General features: G+C 49.8%; 1 protein-coding gene across 4 annotated transcripts in view; it reads left to right on the top strand.

The window, feature by feature from the left end:
• Positions 1-20,096, top strand: part of CEP290 (centrosomal protein 290) — a 3,224,991-nt gene that overhangs the window by 1,966,795 nt on the left and 1,238,100 nt on the right. For all 4 annotated transcript variants that reach the window (XM_069629332.1, XM_069629331.1, XM_069629333.1 and 1 more), the window contains one exon: positions 18,077-18,276. In XM_069629332.1, coding sequence (XP_069485433.1) covers positions 18,077-18,276 — 200 coding nt within the window. The remainder of the gene's footprint in view (positions 1-18,076; positions 18,277-20,096) is intronic.

Genomic DNA, 20,096 nt, shown 5'->3' with positions numbered 1-20,096 from the left:
CTGGTAGACCTTGGCCTGGCAGACGTGTGGAGGACGAGACACCCTGGCGTGAGGCAATATTCGCATTACTCGGCCCCGCACCAGCTACACACAAGGCTGGATTACTTTTTCGCCACACCGGACGTTGTCGCGGAGTGTGACCAGATAGACTACAGGGCGAGAGTCCTTTCGGACCACTTGCCCCTGGTCATGCGATGGCAATTTTGTCCCCCACGTGCGCGAATTCCAACATGGCGCCTTAGGGCGGAAGCGCTCAGGGATCCAGTCTTCAGAGAGGACATGAGGGAGGAGAAAGTTGCTTACTTTGAGGCGAATACAGGTAGTGTCAAGTCGGCTGGTACTTTGTGGGAGGCCTTTAAGGTTGTAATGAGGGGGGTTGCCATTGCGAAATCCAAGGGATTAATGGGAGGAGTCCTGGCTGATCTGCGTAAAGCCGAGATTGAGTTGGAGAAAGAGCTGGGGGAGGGTGGGATGGATACGGAGGAGGTCACTAATCTGCAGCAGAGGTGCGCAGAACACTGGGACAGGCTCTGTAATCTGAATTACAGGAAGTACATTGAGAGGTTGCATGTGGGGGGGGACAAGACGGGCAGGCTTCTTGCTTGGCTGTATAAGAGCGAGACCCCAAGATCCCCGATCCGATCAGTTATCACTGAAAAGGGCGTGGAGGAGGACACTCAGGAAGGGGTGAATGGGGCATTCGCGGAATATTATCAAGCATTATATGAGGATCGAGAAGGGGGAAGCCGGGAGGAGATAGAGGTAGTACTTGAAGACATAGGCCTGCCCAAGATAAGTGACGAAGAGCGAGAGGAGATGGATGCTCCGATCACTCTGGAGGAGCTGCAGGAGATTGTGCGGCAGCTACCCACTTGCAAGGCCCCAGGAGCGGATGGGTTCCCAAGTGAATTTTATAAAGCGTATGGAGAGGAGGTGCTCCCGCCCATGCTGGAGATGTTTAATGAAGCGTTCGAGGTGGGGCGGCTGCCGGAATCGCTCAGGGAGGCGATTATAGTACCGCTCCCCAAACCCAATAAACCGGGACATGATTGTGGCTCCTACCGGCCCCTGTCGATGCTGAACCAGGACAGCAAGATCCTAGCAGCTGTCCTGGCGGCCAGAATGCGGAGGGTGATAGGCAAGCTGATCCATCCTGACCAGACGGGCTATGTCCCGAATCGGAATATTACTCAGAATCATAGACGCCTTCACAGGGTGGTCGAATGGGGGTGCAATGAGGACAGCGAAATGGCGATAGTGGCGTTGGACGCGGTTAAAGCGTTCGACTCTGTGCGATAGCCGTGGCTGCTGGCGGCTTTGGGGTGGTTTGGACTGGGACCAGGCTACATGAGGTGGGCCGAGCTATTATATAGTGCGCCTCTGGCTATGGTCTGTACGGGCGCAGTGGTGTCAGATAAATGGCAGTTAGGTAGGGGCACTAGGCAGGGGTGTCCTTGGTCCCCAATGTTGTACATACTGGCCCTCGAGCCCTTAGCGATTTACCTCCGGCAGCAGTATGATCCGGTGGGCATAGAGGTGGGAGGGGAGTGCCATCTTATATCCCTGTATGCAGACGATATGCTGTTATACCTGAAACATCCGGAAGAGAATTTGCAGTATATCTTGGAGGTATTGGAGAGGTACGCCTGGTTGTCCGGCATAGCGGTCAACCCTCAGAAATCCGCACTATTCCCGCTAGGCAGTTATGTGGGGATACCGGTGGAGAGGTTGCCAGTGCTGCGGATCCCGTGGTCGACGAGCTCCTTCCGGTACCTGGGCATTGACGTGTATCACACGACCGAGGAAGAACACAGGCATAATACTGAGCTAGCTGTGGGAAAGATTGAGAAGTGCATGAGGTTCTGGGAAAGATTGCCTTTAGCGATGATGGGTCGTGGAGCTATGCTTAAAATGGTGGTGCTGCCCAGGCTCCTGCATTACTTTAATAACATCCCGTATATGATACCTAGGAAGTTTTTTGCTAGGTTACATAGTGTATGTAGGAATTTCCTATGGCACGGCACGCGCAACAGGGTCGCATTGTGGAAATTGCAGAACTCTTATGAGAAAGGTGGCGCGAAGCTGCCGAACTTTGAGGCCTATTATATGGCGGCGCAACTGCAGTATGTGGCCAGGTGGCTCTCGGATGAAGAGACCTCCGAACACAGGCTGCTAGGGAGAGACTGTTCCCCCTTCTATCTGTGGGAGGTGATCTGGGTGACCGGTTCATTGATGAGAGAGCGTCCTAAGATGCTAGCCCTTGGCAGGAACATATGGCGGCGCGCCTGTCGGATGATGGGTGACCCCTTGCCGTGTATGCCGCAGTTACCTCTGGTCGCCTTGGCGAAGGAAGACGGGCAGCTGAGAGCTATTATCCGGACATACTGGGAGTCAGTGGGGTTGATCACTATGGGCGACATCTGGCAGGATGGGACCCTGATGGAGTTCGATGAACTGGAGGCAGGGTCGGGGCTACACGGGGGTCAATATGTAACATATCATAGGGTGGTCCGGGAGGTTCGGAGCACGTGGCCCGAAACTACTTTGGCCGATGAACCGGATGCCACACTGGAAATAATGTATGACGCATCAGAGGGTGGGCACGAGGTCTCTAGTTTGTACGAGATGTTGATGACAAAGGTTGGGAAGGATTTGGGGCACCTGAGACTGGAATGGGAAGCGGAGATGGGGGCCTCGATGTCGGATGGGATGTGGGAGCGCGCCCTGGGGTACCACAAAAAAGTATCGAGGAACGCCAGGTTTAAGCAGATACAGCTCTATATTACGCACAGGGCATATATGACCCCCCTTAGAATTTCCAAATTTCTGGATAATGGGCGCCAGGCGTGCCCCAAGTGTAACGAAGAGAATGCGGACATGATACACATGTTCTGGGCGTGCCCAGTGATTGCAACCTACTGGGGTGAAGTGGCGCGGAGGCTGGCAGGGAGGGGTATCACACTTAAGGTGGATTCAGCTTGGGCCTGTCTGCTGGGAGGGTATCCCAGGGCGCGTAAGCTTCGACATGTTGAGAAACTTAAAGATCTGGCCTATGTGCTTGCCAAACGTAGGATAGCCATGGGGTGGAAGAAATGTCATAAGCCGCGAGTGGAGGTCTGGTGGCGAGATCTCCAAAAATGGGCTGATGCCGAAACGACAGTGTGGCAGGATGGCAGTATGGCAGGGGAAGAGGAAGAAATAGGCTCTCTCACAGCATGGAAGTTATTGTTAGCTGAGCTGTTTGGTGCGGGGTCGGCCTCGGCTGGACTTGAGAGCGATGAGGCCCCACCGCATGGAACGGACACTGATGGCGGACACTCTACAGGCTCATAGGGGGGAGGGATGGGGATTGCAGTGCCCTATTTTTTGTTCGTTTGGTTTTGTTGTTGGAGGTGTTTATTTATGTTTCGTTGTACTGTTGTTTGGTTGAGATAAAATAAAAAATATTTAAAAAAAAAAAATCTTTATTCACATATGTTACACAGCACCCTCCGTGCAGTGACACAGGGGTGTTGTAGGGACTCCCAAACATAGACTCCATACCCTGGGACTGACTACTGTCTCCCAGGGTATGTGAAGTCCCCATTGAATTTAATAGTCAATTTTTGTGAACTAAACCAGTACAACCCATCTTACTATGGAGGTACTGGGAAGGGTTAATAGTTTTTCCCTTATGTTCATTTTCGAGAGGGTACCGTACAGTCCCTCTCAAAGTTTCTGGCTGGTGGCAGTGGTTACTACCGTAAATATTTGACCGCAAATATTTTCCTATGTGATTTTCCCTTTGTTCGAGGCTACCACATTTTCTGACAGCCTCTAACATACCGCCGGTGTATTTTAATATTAACTTTACTCTGGTAGGTTTTATTTGCCAGAACTTTAATATAACTTCTTTCTCGTGTCCTTCTCTAAACTCCTAACCCAGGTCGAGGATCCTTTGCTCGTCCTTTTGGCGGGCTTCTGCCAAGAAGCCCTTCTTTCGGCGCCCCTGAGTCTGGGGTGGGTCCGTTGTGTGGGAGGGGGAGTAGGACCCCTGGACAGGGTTGCCCCTGCAACCCATGTCGCACTCTATCCTGATAGGCTGGAGGGTCTCCTGCCAAGATGACCACTCCACTGTGTGAGTGACAGCTAGGCTGTATGAATGGGGCTCCTTTTGCATAAAAGCAGGGTCCTGAGGACTGGAAGAGCAAGACGTCACCACTGGAACTAAGAAGCCGAAGAGGAGAGAAGCCAAAGACATCTGCAACGACTGAACCACCGGTGAAGCCCTGCTGCAGCGTGTCACCACTTTTTTCCACACGACGAGAGAAGATCTTCATCTGCAAGAGCCTTCTTCCCTTGAGCTGGTGGGGCCAACCAGTTTGCCAGTCGTCTTCCTGGACCTGCCTTGGTCGAATCGCCAGTACCCTGTACTCGGAGGCCGGATAGCCAGGCACCAGTCCACCCGGACTGAGATTTAAGGGAGCGTACCTTTTATTCGTCGGGCAGCACCGCGGCTGGTTTCATCCCTGGGTAGTGCAGTAACTCGAACCTTCCTCCACGACAAGAGCCTCTCTTCCTCTGCTGGATCCCCCGAACTGCAGGAACTACCAGGAACAACCGCCACCGCAGGAGCCACTTCTTCATTTTAAAGGTACATTGTTTCCGCCAGGCCGCCCTTTCTTAGCGGTAGAGCTAAAGGGGTTTTAAATCCTTTACCTACCTGTTGGGGTGGCCGCCCCTATCTCTTAACATTCTTTCACCTTCTGCATCCACTTTTTCAAAATCGTTGACCAAAGACTGGACTGCAGCTACAAGAACATTTTGCTCCAGGGCCCTTGCCCTGTACCACTGACTCTGGGCCAGGCCTACTGACTCTGGCTACATTTGTTAGAACTGCCTTCTTTAGATAGATTCTCAACTAGAACTGTGTTGGTGCACCTACTTCTTATAACTACCCTTTTCTTCCCCTTTCTGAACCTTGTGAAATGCCATTTTGCTCAGTTTTCATTTAAGTATTTTCTATACTGATGCATTGTCTTCACAAACTTATGGGAAGTGTTGCTAGGGGGTGTAAGAAGCTATTTCTACATAACTTGTGCTTTCCCTCCCTTGTGAGAAATTGCTAGAGTATCCCTTGTGTGTGGTTTTCACTGTGCCGTTTTGCTCAGTTTTCACTGTGGTTCACTTGGTCTACAATTTATCTATGGAGTGTGTATATTTTTCTTTGACTTATTTTAACTTGCTTGATGACGGTGATAAATGTGTTTTACTAGAAGTGTATAAAAGAAATATATATATATACTTTTTACTACAAAGCTTTGGTCAGTGTTTCCTTGTGCCATAAGTACTGTAGACATATTGTGTAAATCCTGAATACTGCTCATCTCCCTCTTGAGATAAGTCTGACTGCTCAGCCACAGCTACCAACTAAATCTTTGTGGTACAGACCGATACCAAAGGGGATTTATTGCTCTTACCTGTAGTCCTAATCTTCTGTAGTGCTCCCTAAGGGAACTGCACAGGATTCTGCCTAACAGTCTGCCCATTCAGAGAGGAAGGAGGAGCTCTGACCAGGTGCCCGATAGATAGTTGCCACAGTAAGTGAATGGCTAGGAGAGAGAGAGCCGTAAGACGAGGCATTCAAAAGAGGGGTAGGCCTGCATAAGGATGACAGAGGCAGAAATCCACTCTGGGAAGATCAGTCCTACACCCCCTCCGGAACCGTTGGATCTGGGTGCAGAGAGGATCTTGTAGCCGTCAGGGAGGAGGGTGTCGAAGCTTGTGACAGAGCTGGCCGTGAACCATGTCTCGGTGAGACCAAGGACATCGAGGTCCAGTTCCTCCAGGAGGCGGCAGATGTCAGAGGAGTGTTTGACAGCAGAGCGAGAGTTAAGAGTGGCAATATGGAGAAGGTTGCCACCCTTGAAAGACTTCCGGGGAAGGGTATGAATCGGAGGTACGCCCTGCAGAGGTGTAGAAGAGGCCCGAGGGGGGCAGAAGAGGAAGGAGGAAAGGGCAAGAGAGCCAATGAGGACACAGCAGGGGCGAGCAAGGAAGCCGCAGCTGGCAGAGAGGGGACAGCAGGAGAAGGAAGGAAATTGATGAGGCACGGGAAGCGTCTATCAGAAGAGAAGAGTGGCCTGAGGGCCTTGGACCAAGACGGTACCATTCAAATAAACATTAATTATGACCTTGGAGGAGTGAAAGGAGGCCAAGAGGGACTCCCACCAGGTGCCACCATTAATGGGAGAAGAAGAGAGAGGAGAAAGCACAGAGACCATATGAAGAGTCGATGGGTCTGGCGAGAGAACGATAAAAATAATGTTGGTGAGGGTTTGCCTAGAGGAGGCACTGGTATAGGTGTCAGCGATAGGGAGGCCTGGGTTGGAGACCAGGATATCCTATCTAAACGTCTTCCTACCAGATTTAGTGAGGAGAGCAGGATAGTCGATAGAACAGCATTTAGAAAAGATAAGAGAGGCAGAGAGTACCATAGAGCTGGTGGGGATAGGAGAGAAGAGGAAGGGGAGGGAGGAATAGGAGCAGGGGGAACACCAGGGAAGGACGCAGGGAGGGGCACAAGCAGACAAGACAGGGAGGGAAGGGACAAGTGGACAATACGACAAGCTAGATGAATGCTTTGCGAAAAAGCAACCATAGAATCTTACTACTTTCACAATGTCGTTTTTATACTGGGGAAAGACGCACCTAAGTCTGAGAGTCCTGAATAAGGGGAAAAAGGCCTAAGTTTCACAGTGCAATTCTTTAATACTTTAGCAATGCAATTTTAGAGACAAACACAATGCACATTTTTTAAATGTAAAAAAAAAAGGAGGAACAACACAGTTAGCTGAAGGTTCTGCAATGTGGTCAGGGGGTGGACAGGGTAGCGTGAGGGTCACAACCTGGTAGCTGGCTGGCTTCCCCTGCGGACACCTACAGACACAGCCAGGAGCCGCCTCTGTGGGAGCCCCCCTTTGCCTCAGCGCCCTTAGCCGCAGGGGCTGCCGGGCAGAGGGCTGCCCTGGGTGGGTCAGTAATGGCCAGTGATCAGACCAATAAGAGGAGAGGGCGGTGGGCTGGGAGGAGGGAGAGGGAGGAAGTGGACACTGGGAAGGGGAAAAAAGGGTCTGCAAGCTCTGCAAGGAGCACGCACAACATGCCAAAATATAAAATAACAGGCCCAGGAGGCTACACAGATGGAACAACTCACCTGCTTCCAGCAGCAAAGCGAAAAGGAAGCGGAGAGCACAGCAGGCAGTAGGCCTCTGGCACCAACAGCACCCAAGCCAATCACGTGGCGGGGGCGGGCTGGGAGGAGGGAAGAGGGAGGAAGTGGACACAGGGGAAGGGAACTAGGCAACAAAGGCTCTGCGAGCTCTGCAAGGAGCACGCACAACGTGCCAAAATGTAAAATAACAGGCCCAGGAGGCTACACAGATGGAACAACTCACCTGCTTCCAGCAGCAAAGCGAAAATCAAATGATGTTGGCCAATCGAGAAGCAGTGTGGGTTTCTTGCATGTGTAGCTAGTATGCTATTGGTAGAATCAGCTGAATATAGAGCCTTGTGATTAGTATTGATTCTTGATGTTGGTACCTTTTGGTGATGAATGTTTACGTATTCCAGACAAGATGGTAGGAATCTTGATGGCGGTACGCAGAGGGAGGAAGGTTAGGTGTCATTGATAGGCGAATGGTGGGCACACCATGGTTGGTACGAGGATCCATATGTATCATATGGGATTTGGCTAGGTTAGTTGTTGGTGAAATCGTGTTCTGATGGACAAGGCAACAGAGAAAAATGGTTAGGGCTAAGTCTGGTGCCTTCATTGCTGGGGCGAACAGAATTGTAGGCTAGGCTATTGTGATATTGTTTAACATTGCGATTATTGATCAGTAGGCATACCTAAGTACACTCAATTTGGCATATAAGGCAATATTAATGTAGCATGATGTATAAGATAAAATAAAACCTCGTTTTTGCAGATGCACCGTGGAAGAGACCTGTGGTGCGCTCATAGAGATCAGAAACCGCCAAATGTAATAATACAGTATAAGAATGCATGATAGTCGTGCAAGGAGCCGTCTGTTAATACATAACCAGAATATCAATCAGCGATTGTAAAACCCTGTAGTACAGTATGTCTATGCAGAGTGGTAAATCAGAAATCCCATGAAGATAATGCAGAGTAATATTCACATTTGTACATCAATAGATCACTTGAAGTAACAGGGAGAGAGAGTTTGTAGTTCGCTAGTGCAACGGAATACTAATACAGTGATAGAGGTGGGCGCATGATACTCTAAGGACCACGCGGAGGTCCTCTTTGGGTGCCGTAGTCAGATGGCAATACAGTACAAAAACGGAAAATCAATCATCGGCAGTGGACGCATACACAATATATGAACATTAGCACAGTGTATCTAGGCAGAGCAGTACATTAACAAATCCCTTGCAGTAAAATCAGAGTAGTCCATCAATTCAATATGTTACTTAATGTAGCAGGCAGAGAGAGTTAGTATACCGCTAGACATGCCTGGTATTTCAAGTCAGTACAGTTAGTTGTAAACGTTTTGGGTGCCAGTGAACAATGTCCTACCACCTGCGAGGACAGCGATATTCAACAGGATGGTGACGCTGTTACAGATGCAGATGTGTGTATAGTAAGGGTAGGGTGGCCCTCTCGGTCTCTCCCAGCTCCTGACAGGCTCACGACAGGAGCCTTTGTTGGGTCACTTGGTTGCGGATGCCAGCTTGTGCCTGCCGGTGTTCCAGGTGCGGTGATAGGCTGAGGGGCAGCCAGTCTACGGCCAGGACATTCACAAGACCTACAGGTCGGCCATCTTGGCGTGGTCGGACCTCGTAGGTATTGGGCATCGAGCGAATCAACCAGCTGCACAGGAGTCGGGCATCATGTGGGTGCTCACTCGAGAAACTGGGCGATTACCCTATTGTTGAAACTACTGTGACCAGAAGGCCTTGGGAACGGGGCGAGAAAGGGGTGTAAGTGATCAAAGTGGTCATACAGGGGTCTAGCAAAATCCTTTGTACAGTCGGAATTCTATGACGGTAGAAGATTGTAAAGCTAAGGGACGTGAATCCTCCATCATAATAAAGTAGAGGAAATGCTGTGATTGGAAAAAGTTGGCAAGAGTGAACCTGACGGAGGGATGCCGATGGAAAGGGGCGAAGCTTAATGTCCCGTTGAACAGTGTGTTGACAAAGGTGAACCTGTTTAAAAAGTCATTAAGATTCGTGAATACAAGTGAAGCCAGAGTGAACCCTATGGAGGGAGGCTGATATTAGAGAAGGGTCTGAGCCCGGAAGAGGGGGACCCAGAGGTGAAGAATATTCACCCAGGTGCAAACAGACTTTTGTATATGATTTTGAACATTCCAGGCTTTTGGAAGTAAGAGATCTAACCACCGAAGGTCCCATCATCGCCAGGAACGTTTTGTGGGTCTGAGCCCGGAAGAGGGGGATCCAGGGACTCACGCTCTGTAACACTTGTGTATGAGCGTGACACAAATAAAATACAATATCATATCATAAGGGTGAAAAGTCCTCACCCAACGTCCATCGGAAAAGGGACTTTTTATTTGTTACTTTTGAGTACATCATGTCCTCGAAGGAAGGGTACTTTTAAGAGAAAAGAAACTTGACCACCGACGGTCCTGGTACTTGGGAAAATAACTGTCATGTTGTCCCGTGCTCACGTGTGGGGAAGGGAGACCCTGGCTACCACATCCTGACTTATTATTTGTGAACACTTCTTTGTTTCTTGTGAACCCTATACCACATTTTCTTTGTATTTAGTTGTAAGGACTGGCAATAGTTCTTTTTTAGTATAGGCCCTTTTATTTGACAAGGCGCGTATATCGAAATTTGGTGTACTACTCCGTCTATTTCTATCCCAGCGTCTTTGTACTCCGCCCTGAGGAAGGCTGCGAATGGTTCCAGGGCCTATATATATATATATATATATATATATATATATATATATATATATATATATATATATATATATATAGCATCGGGGATAGTGGGCATGCCTGCTTTGTGCCCCTGCAAATGTTCCACCCCTCCGAGATGTGTCTGCCCGTCTTCACCCTTTCCCCGGGATCCCTGTATAGGAGCCTTATCCAGCGTAGGAATCCCTCTCCTATCCCAAAGTGGGTGAGCGTGCTCAGGAGCCAATCCCAATTTATGGAATCCAAGGCCTTTATAGCATCCAGTGACACCAGCGCACATTCTCCCTTTCTCTGATTTGTACTGTCTACTATATGGTGGAGTCTACCCAGATTCCACTTTGTGCTCCTCCCCGATACATATCCCGTTTGATCTGGGTGCACCAACGTAGGTATGACTCGTTTAAGTCGACTGGCTAGGGTTGCTGTCAGGATTTTGGAGTCCTGATTTATCAGGGAGATCGGTCTGTAGGAGCCGCACTTGAGAGGCAGTTTCGCTGTTTTTAATATAGGTATTATGACCGATTCCATCATGCTCTGCGGTAGCTGCCCTCTCTCGTATGCCTCCTCATACATCGCTATCAATCGTGGGGCCAGAGTGTCTTTGTATTTCTTGTAAAATTCCCCAGGTAACACCGTCGGGTCCCGGGGCCTTGCCTGTTGGGAGATTGGCTATTACAGCCATCAGTTCCTCTACTGTGAGTGGTGCCTCTAGTGTCTGCGCTTGCTCCTCCGTTAGCTTGGGGAGATTGATCTCTGCCAGGGCATCTGCTATGTACCCAGCCTCTGCCTCCTGGTTCCGGGAATACAACGTTTCATAGAATCGTGAAAATACCTTAATACCTTCCTGGGCCCTCACTTCCGCCCCTTTCTCATCTTTAATTGCGTTTATTGGTTCATGTCTGCTCTGTTGCCTGGTTAGCCAGGCTAAAAGCCTGCCGGGCTTGTCCCCTTCCGCGTGTAGCCTCTGTATAAACCTCCCATAATCCAGTCTCCCTAATTTCTCCCAAATGGCAATGCACTGCAGCCTCAAGAGTAATGAGTTCCCCCAGTTCTTCCCCGGCCATGCCTGCCTGTGTCTCTATGCGTTCTATCTGCCTTTCTATTTCCCCCAGCTCTGCCAAGATGCTTCCTCTGAGTCCCCCTACCATCCATATTGCCGCTCCTCTGACCACCACTTTGAAGGCTTCCCAGACCGTTCCCGTGCTATCCACACTACCCACAGTGTGGTTGAAATAGTCATCTATAGTGTCTTGGATATGTGCTTGGTATTCCCCATCCATTAATGCCACAGCCCTCAGTCGCCATGTGTGTTTGGGGGCCCCCATGTATGTGTATTCCCATGTTGCTTCCAGCAGGGCGTGGGCGGATAGCGTTCGTGCTTTGATATGTATCCCCATAAATTCCCCCAGCCTCCCTGCCTGTGAGTAGTCTATTTGGGTGTACGTTCCTTGTGGGGCGCTGTAGTGTGTGTATCCCCTGGTGCCTGCGTGTACCTTCCTCCAGAGGTCTTCCAGTTCCAGCTGGTCCAGAATCTTCTGCAGAGCCCTAGCCGGCGGTGCTGGTTTTCTTTGCTTAGTGTCAGAGATGTCCAGCTGCGGGTTCAATGTGCAGTTGAAGTCTCCTGCCCAGATAAGCTACTCTCCCCTGTATGGAGCCATCCGAGGTGTGATTGTCCTGAAGAACTCTGTCGTGTCGTGGTTGAGGGCGTACTTGATTATTAGGCATACCTCTTTGTTCTCCAACATTCTGTGTACAATTACCATTCTGCCCTCCAAGTCTCTCTCCTGTTTTATGAGCTGGAAGGGTACTGCCGGAGCAATCCACGTCAGCATTCCCCTGGTTTAATTAGAATATTTTGAGCTGTACATTTGTTCTCCCCATTGTTTGGCTATCTTGGTCTGCCTTTCAGCTGTCAAATGCATTTCTTGCAGTATTGCGATTTGAACTTTCACCCTATTCAGCCAGGCGTACACCCTTAGTCTCTTAACGTAGGCATTCAGTCCCCTGACGTTCCAGGTAGCTATGATGGCTTTTTCCTGGCCCATTTGTTTGCTGTGTCCTGTGGCCCGCCAGTTCCCATGAGCCCTTGTACTGCCTTGTGTCTGGCGACGGCTCTCCCGTTCCGTCCTTGCCGATCTCCTCCTCCTGGGGTGGTTCTGACCCTTCCCCTACATGTTCTATCTTGTCTGCATGAATTCTGTTTGAGACCGCTGCCTTGATGTACTTTCCCAACTTCCCTTCTTGGGCTGCCTCTGTTATTCCTCCACTCGTGCCTTCTCCCAGCCAACCTAACCACACACAAACTATAACTGTTAAGAAATGCCCAGCCACCCTCCCCCTGCTCGGGCTCCGCCGCTTTCTTTGCTGCACCCTCTTTCCCGTGGGTGCCCTCGCAGCAGTGTGATGCCTCAAAACTGGCCTCTCGAGTTCTGTTCCTCTGTGGGGTTCCATTTGTGGCTTCTTGCGGCCAGCCCTCAGAGTTTGCAGGCTCCTGCTTATCAATCTGCTGGTTCATGTCTCTTTAATGTGGTTCAACCGTCTTCGTCACGCTCTGTACCTCATTGGGGTGCGTTCCTGTTGTTCTGCTCATTCCCAGATCTTAGTTGTGGGATCCCCTGCTGATCCATCCACTCGCGGGCATCAGCCATGGTGTCAAAGATGTATGGTCTGCCATTATGTAGCTCCTTCAGGTTGGCAGGGTACAGCAGCATGAATTGCACGTTAATGGCCCAGAGGTGCTCCTTTGTCTGCCAAAATTGTACCCTTTGCTTTTGCACCAGTGCTGTATAGTCTGGGTAGATAGTTATTCTGGCAGCGTTCCTCATTATCACCCCTCCCTCCCTTGAGAATGCCAAGATCTTTTCCCGATCCTTGAAATTCATAATCTTCGCAATCATGGGTCTTGGAGGTGCCCCTAGGTGGGGTTTCCTGGTCAGAGCTCTACGTGCCCTCTCCACCACAAAGCCCTGGGATAGGTTCCCTGCCCCCACTTCTTGGGGCAGTAGACTCTCAATGTAGTTCGTGGGTTCTCTGCCTTCCTCCCCTTCTGGCAGCCCCACAATGCGCACGCCCCTCTGCATCTTCTGCACTCTGTTCCACAGTGCGTATGCGGTCTAGCGCCTCCACCATTTTAGATTGGGTGGTCATAATATTCACTGTTTTGCTTTGCTCCTGCAGTTCCGCTGTGTTCACCCTCTCCGCCAGGTTCCTTACATCTTGCATGAGGAGCCCCACATCTACGATCACTGTGTCCATTTTGTACTCTAGTGATGTTTTTAGAGCTGCTATGGCATCGAGCATGGGGCCCCTCCCCCTGTCCCTTCTCCGACTGTTTGGAGTTGGATGTGCTTGTGCCATCCTCTGGTGCCTTGGGCTGGGGTGCGTCATTCTTCCGGACGAACGCCTCGATACTGATTTGTCTTACATTTCCGCCTTTGTTTCTCTGGCATGCCTGCGCCGATGGTTCTTGCGGGTTTGGTAGGCCTGGGTTGCTCTCCCTACATGGTCTGCAGTGCTGCTGAACTGTCGATGGATTGTGCTCTCCCTCGTCGAAGCCGTGTAGTGGTGAAAGTTAGTCTCTTTGCAGCTGCCAGTGGCTGCGCCTGGGTCCGCTATGCTGGTGTCAGTCCGGACGTTAGCCGCTCTGCAAGTGTGTTTCTAGGCAGAGGTCTTGTATCCCCCTCTTCCTGTCTGGCTCGCAACCACAGCACGGTTGGGCTGAGATCGCAGGGTCGTGGGGCCCCAGATAATGTATTGCCTTGTGGTGTGTTAGCCCCTGAACGGCTAGTCATTGTTGTCTCTAGCGCCGGCGCCCTTGGCTGGTTGAATGTGTTCTCCCACGTAGTTATCCGCTTATCCCTTAATGCCCCCGAGCACTGCGTCCCTCCAATGCAGGCCGGTTCGTTTTTGTGTTCCTGTTTGCACGGGGGTGGGAGTCTCCTCCAGTGCGTGCCCCAAGCCATCTCTCCTTCAGGGGACTCTGTGTCTAGGGCGTGATCTTCTTTCAAGATGTGCGTCTGATCCAGTGAATTTGTTTCCCCCCTCCCTTGCGCATCGGTCCGTACCTGGTGGTTGGGTGGACTGAGGGCTCCTTATCCCTGAGCCGTAGTTATCTGCTTCCCGCTGCTTTGGTAGTCCGCAGCTGGCTGCTCGGTGCAATGGGATACTGGGCTGTGTCCTCCCACGTAGTCGTCTGCCACCTGTGCTGCTTTCTTGGTGCTTCTTATCGCCCTCCGGGCTGGAGGGGCTGCCCTGTTGCTTTCCTTCCCAGCTGGGATGCCCCTTGTTATGTATCCCTGCCTGCTCACCCTCGCAGGCCTTCCAATGTTTGTGGTTCCGCTCCCTCCATCCTGATCTACCTCTGTGTGGTGACTCTGCTGCGAGGGGGACCCCTGCATTGCCGTTGGGTCCTCCACTCTCCTTCGGGTACCTGCTGACATGTGCGCTTCCACAGCCGGGGCTGAATTCCAGGTCCCGATGTCTCTGCTTGATGCTTCCCGCAGCTTGCTGTGGTCTTGGGCCCGTGTGGAGCTCCCAACCTTCATGCGTTCGTATTGTAGTCTTGTGCCAGCAGGGAGCACCCAGCTCTCGTGTTGTCCCGCCGGCTCACTTCTCCTTGGTAGCACTTATGATGTTGGCTGGTGGCCCGAGACCTGGGCCTCCCCCTGGCTTCTACTGTGTTTGTAGTATGCCCTCCGTCAGGGGTGGGTGATTGTTCACTCCCTCGTCCCGGAGCAGCTGGATCGTCACCTCCCAGGGGCTCCTCTCATCCGGCCCTTGTCTGATGGTGCTTGCGTGGGTTCTGTGTCTCCGGAGACCCTGAGCTGGGGTGAGGGGAGAGAAGGTCGGGTGTGATCCTGGTCAGCTTCCACCCGTCTCGGTTCTCCACGGTGTCCACTCCGCCCCGTCGCTGATCTCCTTCTCCTTCTCCCTCTTCTCCTTTACACGTGGCACGCCTGCCCTCTACTCAGCTCTTTTTTACCGGTGGCCATCCGGTTCTGCCGGTGAGCCGGGGTCCGTTGATCCTCCTGTGCCACAGCTCCATTGGCCGGTCTCTGCTCTGAGTGTGCTCTGCTGCTGTTAGCCACATCGTCTCTTAAGCCTTTCCTCTTACTTCTTGCCAGCGCTGTACCTCACGCTGTGTCGTCTTCGGTGCACTCTCAGGCTTTGTTGTTTGCACCCGCCATTTTGTCTGCAGCTCAGTGTGTCGCCTCAGACCTCCTCCTGTCAGCCCTTCACCTCGTTTCACAGCAGGACTCGCTCCAGCAATACTCTAGACCCTCCGGCACCTTATTGTAGCTTTTTTGTTAAGTTTTGTTCCCGAATCTGGCCAGCTTGGCACATCTGTTTCCGGATCACTCAGGAGCTCTGAGGTGCTGCTGCCGTTCACATAGCTGCCAAGCCACGCCCCACCCTCGCGGGGCGTGGTTATGCCTGCGGCCGTGCCCAAGGACTCTCCAAATTTAAAGAGGAAATTGCATTCATGTGTGGCAAAATGGTACCGGTCCCATCCCTGTACCGCGACACCCATACAGTATGGAGGAAACGGAACTATGGACTAGGACTACTTCAGTAACTACTGTGAGTAACATTACATTTTTTCAGCCACTCTCGCCTTTTCGGCATACTTATTAGTTGGGGTTTGTATAGGTGGTAGACAAACATTAAGCACTCTTTGCAACCTATAATAAAAACAAATCCTCTTGCACTAATGCAAATACACTTCTCATTCAGCAACGATACAAACCTATTTACATTGAATTTGGTTTACATGAATACTCTCATTCTAATGGACTTCTTCCTCCCACAGATTCCACATCTTTGATAGTCTACCTTCATCACAGCTGACTTTGGAAATATTTCAGCCACTAGGGGGTGCAGTGCAGCTCTGAGTCGTCCCTTCTTGGCACGGTTATGTGCCCTACGCCGGCTGTGATTTTTGGGTCCAGTACATATGTCATGCCCCATGATCTCAGTTCCTTGTTTCCTCACACTCTGTATGCAACGGGAATTACATTGAGCTTTGACTAGTTCTTTCTGTATCATGCCTACTCCTGTGAAGACCACTGGCTTCGAGCCCTGCTAGAATGCAGGATACTGATGTCCGTCTCAGACCACCACAGGATCCACCTTTTTTGTTACGGGGAAGGATACGACCTACAGGATTGATGCCCATACCAGTTGATGCAACCGAAACCTCTTAGGGAGCATGCAGCTAAAATTTTCACATACTGCCACAAGCGTGGTATCCTGGGTGAGTTCTTTGGTGAGAGTGAGAACCTGTTGAATTTGGCATCAGACCTGCAGGAAGCCAGTCTGGACATTCAACAGAGTTGGATATCTTTCTTCCGCTGACTCCAGACAGGCGTAGTGCCTTTTTTCCGAGATTGATTGCAAAGGGGGCTGAAACTCTGAGTTTGCCAGAACCATATTAAGCCCAAGGTCCAGTATAAGGTGACTGACTTTTGGATGAGGGTCTTCCACTGGAGGCCCTTCATTTAATCCTGCAGTAAGACCCCTCAGTGGGGGGCTTGAGATAAATGGGCATTGATCTTGGCAGTGCACCTGTACCTTGCAAAAAAACATTGCCCAGTCAGATCTAGGGATTCCCTCCACGAATGTTTTGCCAGAAAGCTTGTTGGCACAGGTTGCAGTGGCAGGCCTTAAGTCTCACTCTTTCCCCTCATTACACCCAGTCAGGGAAAGTAGGTGGTTAGATGCCTGGAGGTGCACAGTGTTTGAGCCTGAAGTCCCTACTCTAAGGGCCGTTAATGCATCTTGTGCCCTGGACATTTATATTTCTTTTGTCTTTCAAACGTTGTCATCGGTGCGGCAGAGAACTTGCCTGCAGCGGAGTTGGGGGAAGATGTCTATGCCTTGGTGAAGGACTGCTAGGAGGCAGAACGCCAGGCTTTGCATGCAGGTCTTGATACCACTAATGTGTGACTCGAGCCATGGACATTAACTAGTTTGTGAGGAGGCATTCCTGCATAAGGACCTCTGGACTTATTCTTGTTTCTAGGCAAAGCTTCTGGACATGCCTTTTAATGGGTCCTACCTTTTTGTGGCAGAGGAGTCCCTTCAAAAGTTTCAAGCACCAAAGGCCATTGCCAAATCATTAGCCCTTAGATTTCTGCAGCCATCTGCCTCTGATGAAGTGGGACTTTCATCCTCCGCTTCATACAACCATCGTAGTAAGGTCAAGCACCCTTGAGCAAACAGCAGCAACACCGCTCCCAAACGTCACCAGAATAGAGGTCGTGGAGCACAAAGTGGCTGTTTTGACCTCTCAAATGTCTGTGCAGAAGCTTCCAGGGCAGGCCCTCTGTGAAGGGGACTTGGCCCATTCCACTCCCAAGGTGGTCGAGAGGATTGCCTTGTTCATCGAGGAGTGGCATTGCACTTCATTCACGCATTGGTCCCTGTAGAACATTAGCCAGGGTTACTGTCATTTGTTCAAACTTCATCCGGCCAACCCCTCTCTAGTCAATTGCTGCCCCTGACCCAACTTCTGCCAAAGGAGGTCAATCGGCTTCTGTGGAAGGGTACCATAGAATTCCTGCCCTGCTCAGAGCAAGGCAAGTGCTGATGTTCTCTTTACTTTCCTGTTCCGAAGATAGATGTGCAAGCTCAAAAGCCTCTGATCCATTTTGGATCAGAGGCTTTTGAACTTTCACATGTGCAAGGATAGTTTTAAGATGGTCATTTTGGCCCAGATCCTTCAGGCCCTCGAACTGCAGAACTGGCTAGTTTCTCTAGATCTACAGAAAACCTTCTTCCAGGTGCTGTTTCATGCTATCACAGGAAGTAACTGAGATTTGTTCTTGGGACCTTCCACTATCAGTCATGTCTTTCAGTCCCGGCTGCTGATTCTGGCCTCCTCCATCCTGCACCTACGGCTGTTTCAAAAGCCTTTTTGTCCAGGCTGTGTCACATGAATTCCATAGGTGAGGAAGCTGGTAGGAATAATCACATCCATTTGAATGATCATTGCCAAAGGTATGTAATGTGTTCGTTTTGCGCATATTTGAAAATTCCATAAAACAATGTCTGCATAATTGTTAATTTTGAAAATATAATTTCTTTGTTGGACTCCTAAGATATGTATTGATCTTACATAGGAATTAATGAAAAAGCCAACCTTGCCAATTCCAACAAGTAAACATTTGATGAGACTGGTGGAAATGGAGCAGACTGTGGCAGAGCAGGACAACTCCCTTGCTGCTCTGACAATCAAACTAAAGAAGACTATGTCAGAACTAGAGCAGCAAAAGCAGTTCAACAATGCAAGCATGAAAGAATATGAAAACAATAAGGCCAGGTAGGCATTCATTCAGACCAAGTATAATTTGACAAAATAGTGTAATTTGTGATGATCCTCATTTTGATTGTGTCATCTGGAAAAAAAAAACATTCAACAAATGCCTTATTGATATAACACAAGGTTTTATCCACCCTAAGATTTGAGTATTTATTGATAATAATAATTTGTTTTTTTGTTTGTTCGTATGTTGGTTTAACACTCTCTTACCACGTATCAATCATATATGCATACAACTTCTTAAGAAACATATTCATACAACTTAATATGTTCATACAGTAAGACATAAAGTGCATAGTAACATTCATATATCGTACAACATTAAAGTGCAAGTGCTTTGATGCCCAAATTCGATTAAAACACAATTTTCTAACTCTTTGGGTGGCACTCTTAATACCAGCTCTTGTCAGGCTACGCCCCTGGAAGTTGTGGCAGTAGTGGAGACACTAGTGGTTACGTTCTGTTTTTGCTTGGGGACTCGGTCTAGTCCTCATCCAACATGGCCACTTATTGTTTATAAACGCACCATTCCCTAGGAACGGTGCTTTGTATCCCTCACTTCCTCTTGGACTTCGCTGCTGTGCTCGCACAGTTTTCCTCTCCATTTACATTCTCTTGCTTACAGCCCACTCCCTCTCCCCCCCCCCCCAACCCCCTAGTGTACTTGCTCGGGTCTTCCCCAGTCTTCTTGTCCAAGTTTGCTTCTTTCCGTGCTTTATCTTCTTACTATGTTATACTCCTCATTTTTCTGTCTTCTATACTTTCCTGTGTTCCGCGGTTCATTTCAGTTTCACAACCCTTGCGCTGTAGTGTTTCCTGTTCTCACTCTCTTGCTTTTACTTAATCTGTTATAACTGTAATTCTATCTTACCCAGGCTTTTTACCGTGGGCTTCGTTCTATACTTTTCTGATCCGTTTCTTTATTTTGGACTCTGCGTACCTCGCGCTCCTGCTGTTTTTCACTGCTTGTTCTTCCTTCGTTTATTTCCGGACGTGAGCAGGATTCCTGTCTCGCCCTCCGTCCGCATATCTCACTCTAGGTTTTTTCTGGGTTAATAGTTACGTTCCGCGTACCTTTTTTCCGACTGTTCTAGCCTTTTTCTCCTGCCACTAGTGTTCTTTCTCTCTTAGTGGTGCAGCTGAACTTATTTTGCCTAGCTGGTCTCTGGCAGCGTTCAGGAAGAAGGTCTTTGCTCCTGTTGACCTTCCTGTCCTCTCTGTTTGTCTTCCTCACAGAGTACCCACACTTCTGGACAAGGAGACTTCAGTCCTGTCACTCCTTATCTCAAGACTTGGTAGACACCTTCCCGACAACTTGGACTTGAGACACTGTCTTGATTCTAAGGAATATTTCTTACCTAACCGCAGGAGGGGTTCCAGAAAGGGATACATACTTACCAGACTGAAGCATTCATCATCTGTGACCTCATCTGGGCAAGATCTGTGACACTTTCCATGGTTTTTTGGTGCCTTCTGGCTTTTTCCCTGGACATTGGGGTTGGCTCCTTGGAGTTCCCCGTGACTTGGCATCTACACGAGTCAAGGTGGCCTCCGAGGGAGTTAGACCCTACTTACACGAAAAGAAAGAGAAGAAACCCAAGGAAAGAAAGAACCCAGACTCCAGGAGAGTAAGAAAGAAGAAACAGACTGAAACTAGAGACAGTTCTTCGGAAGATCAAGATGAGGAGGAGGTTCGGGAGGGTACCCCACTGCATGACAGCTCTGCACTCTTACCTAATAGAGAGCGTGATATTTTTACCTGCACTTCCATCTTATAATCATACCCATCTATCTGGACACGCTGGCACGGATGCCATTTA

Source organism: Ambystoma mexicanum, chromosome 12, assembly GCF_040938575.1.
Source record: "Ambystoma mexicanum isolate Mex_15411 chromosome 12, UKY_AmexF1_1, whole genome shotgun sequence".
NCBI lineage: Eukaryota > Metazoa > Chordata > Amphibia > Caudata > Ambystomatidae > Ambystoma > Ambystoma mexicanum.
This window is presented reverse-complemented; position numbering and strand designations above follow the sequence as displayed.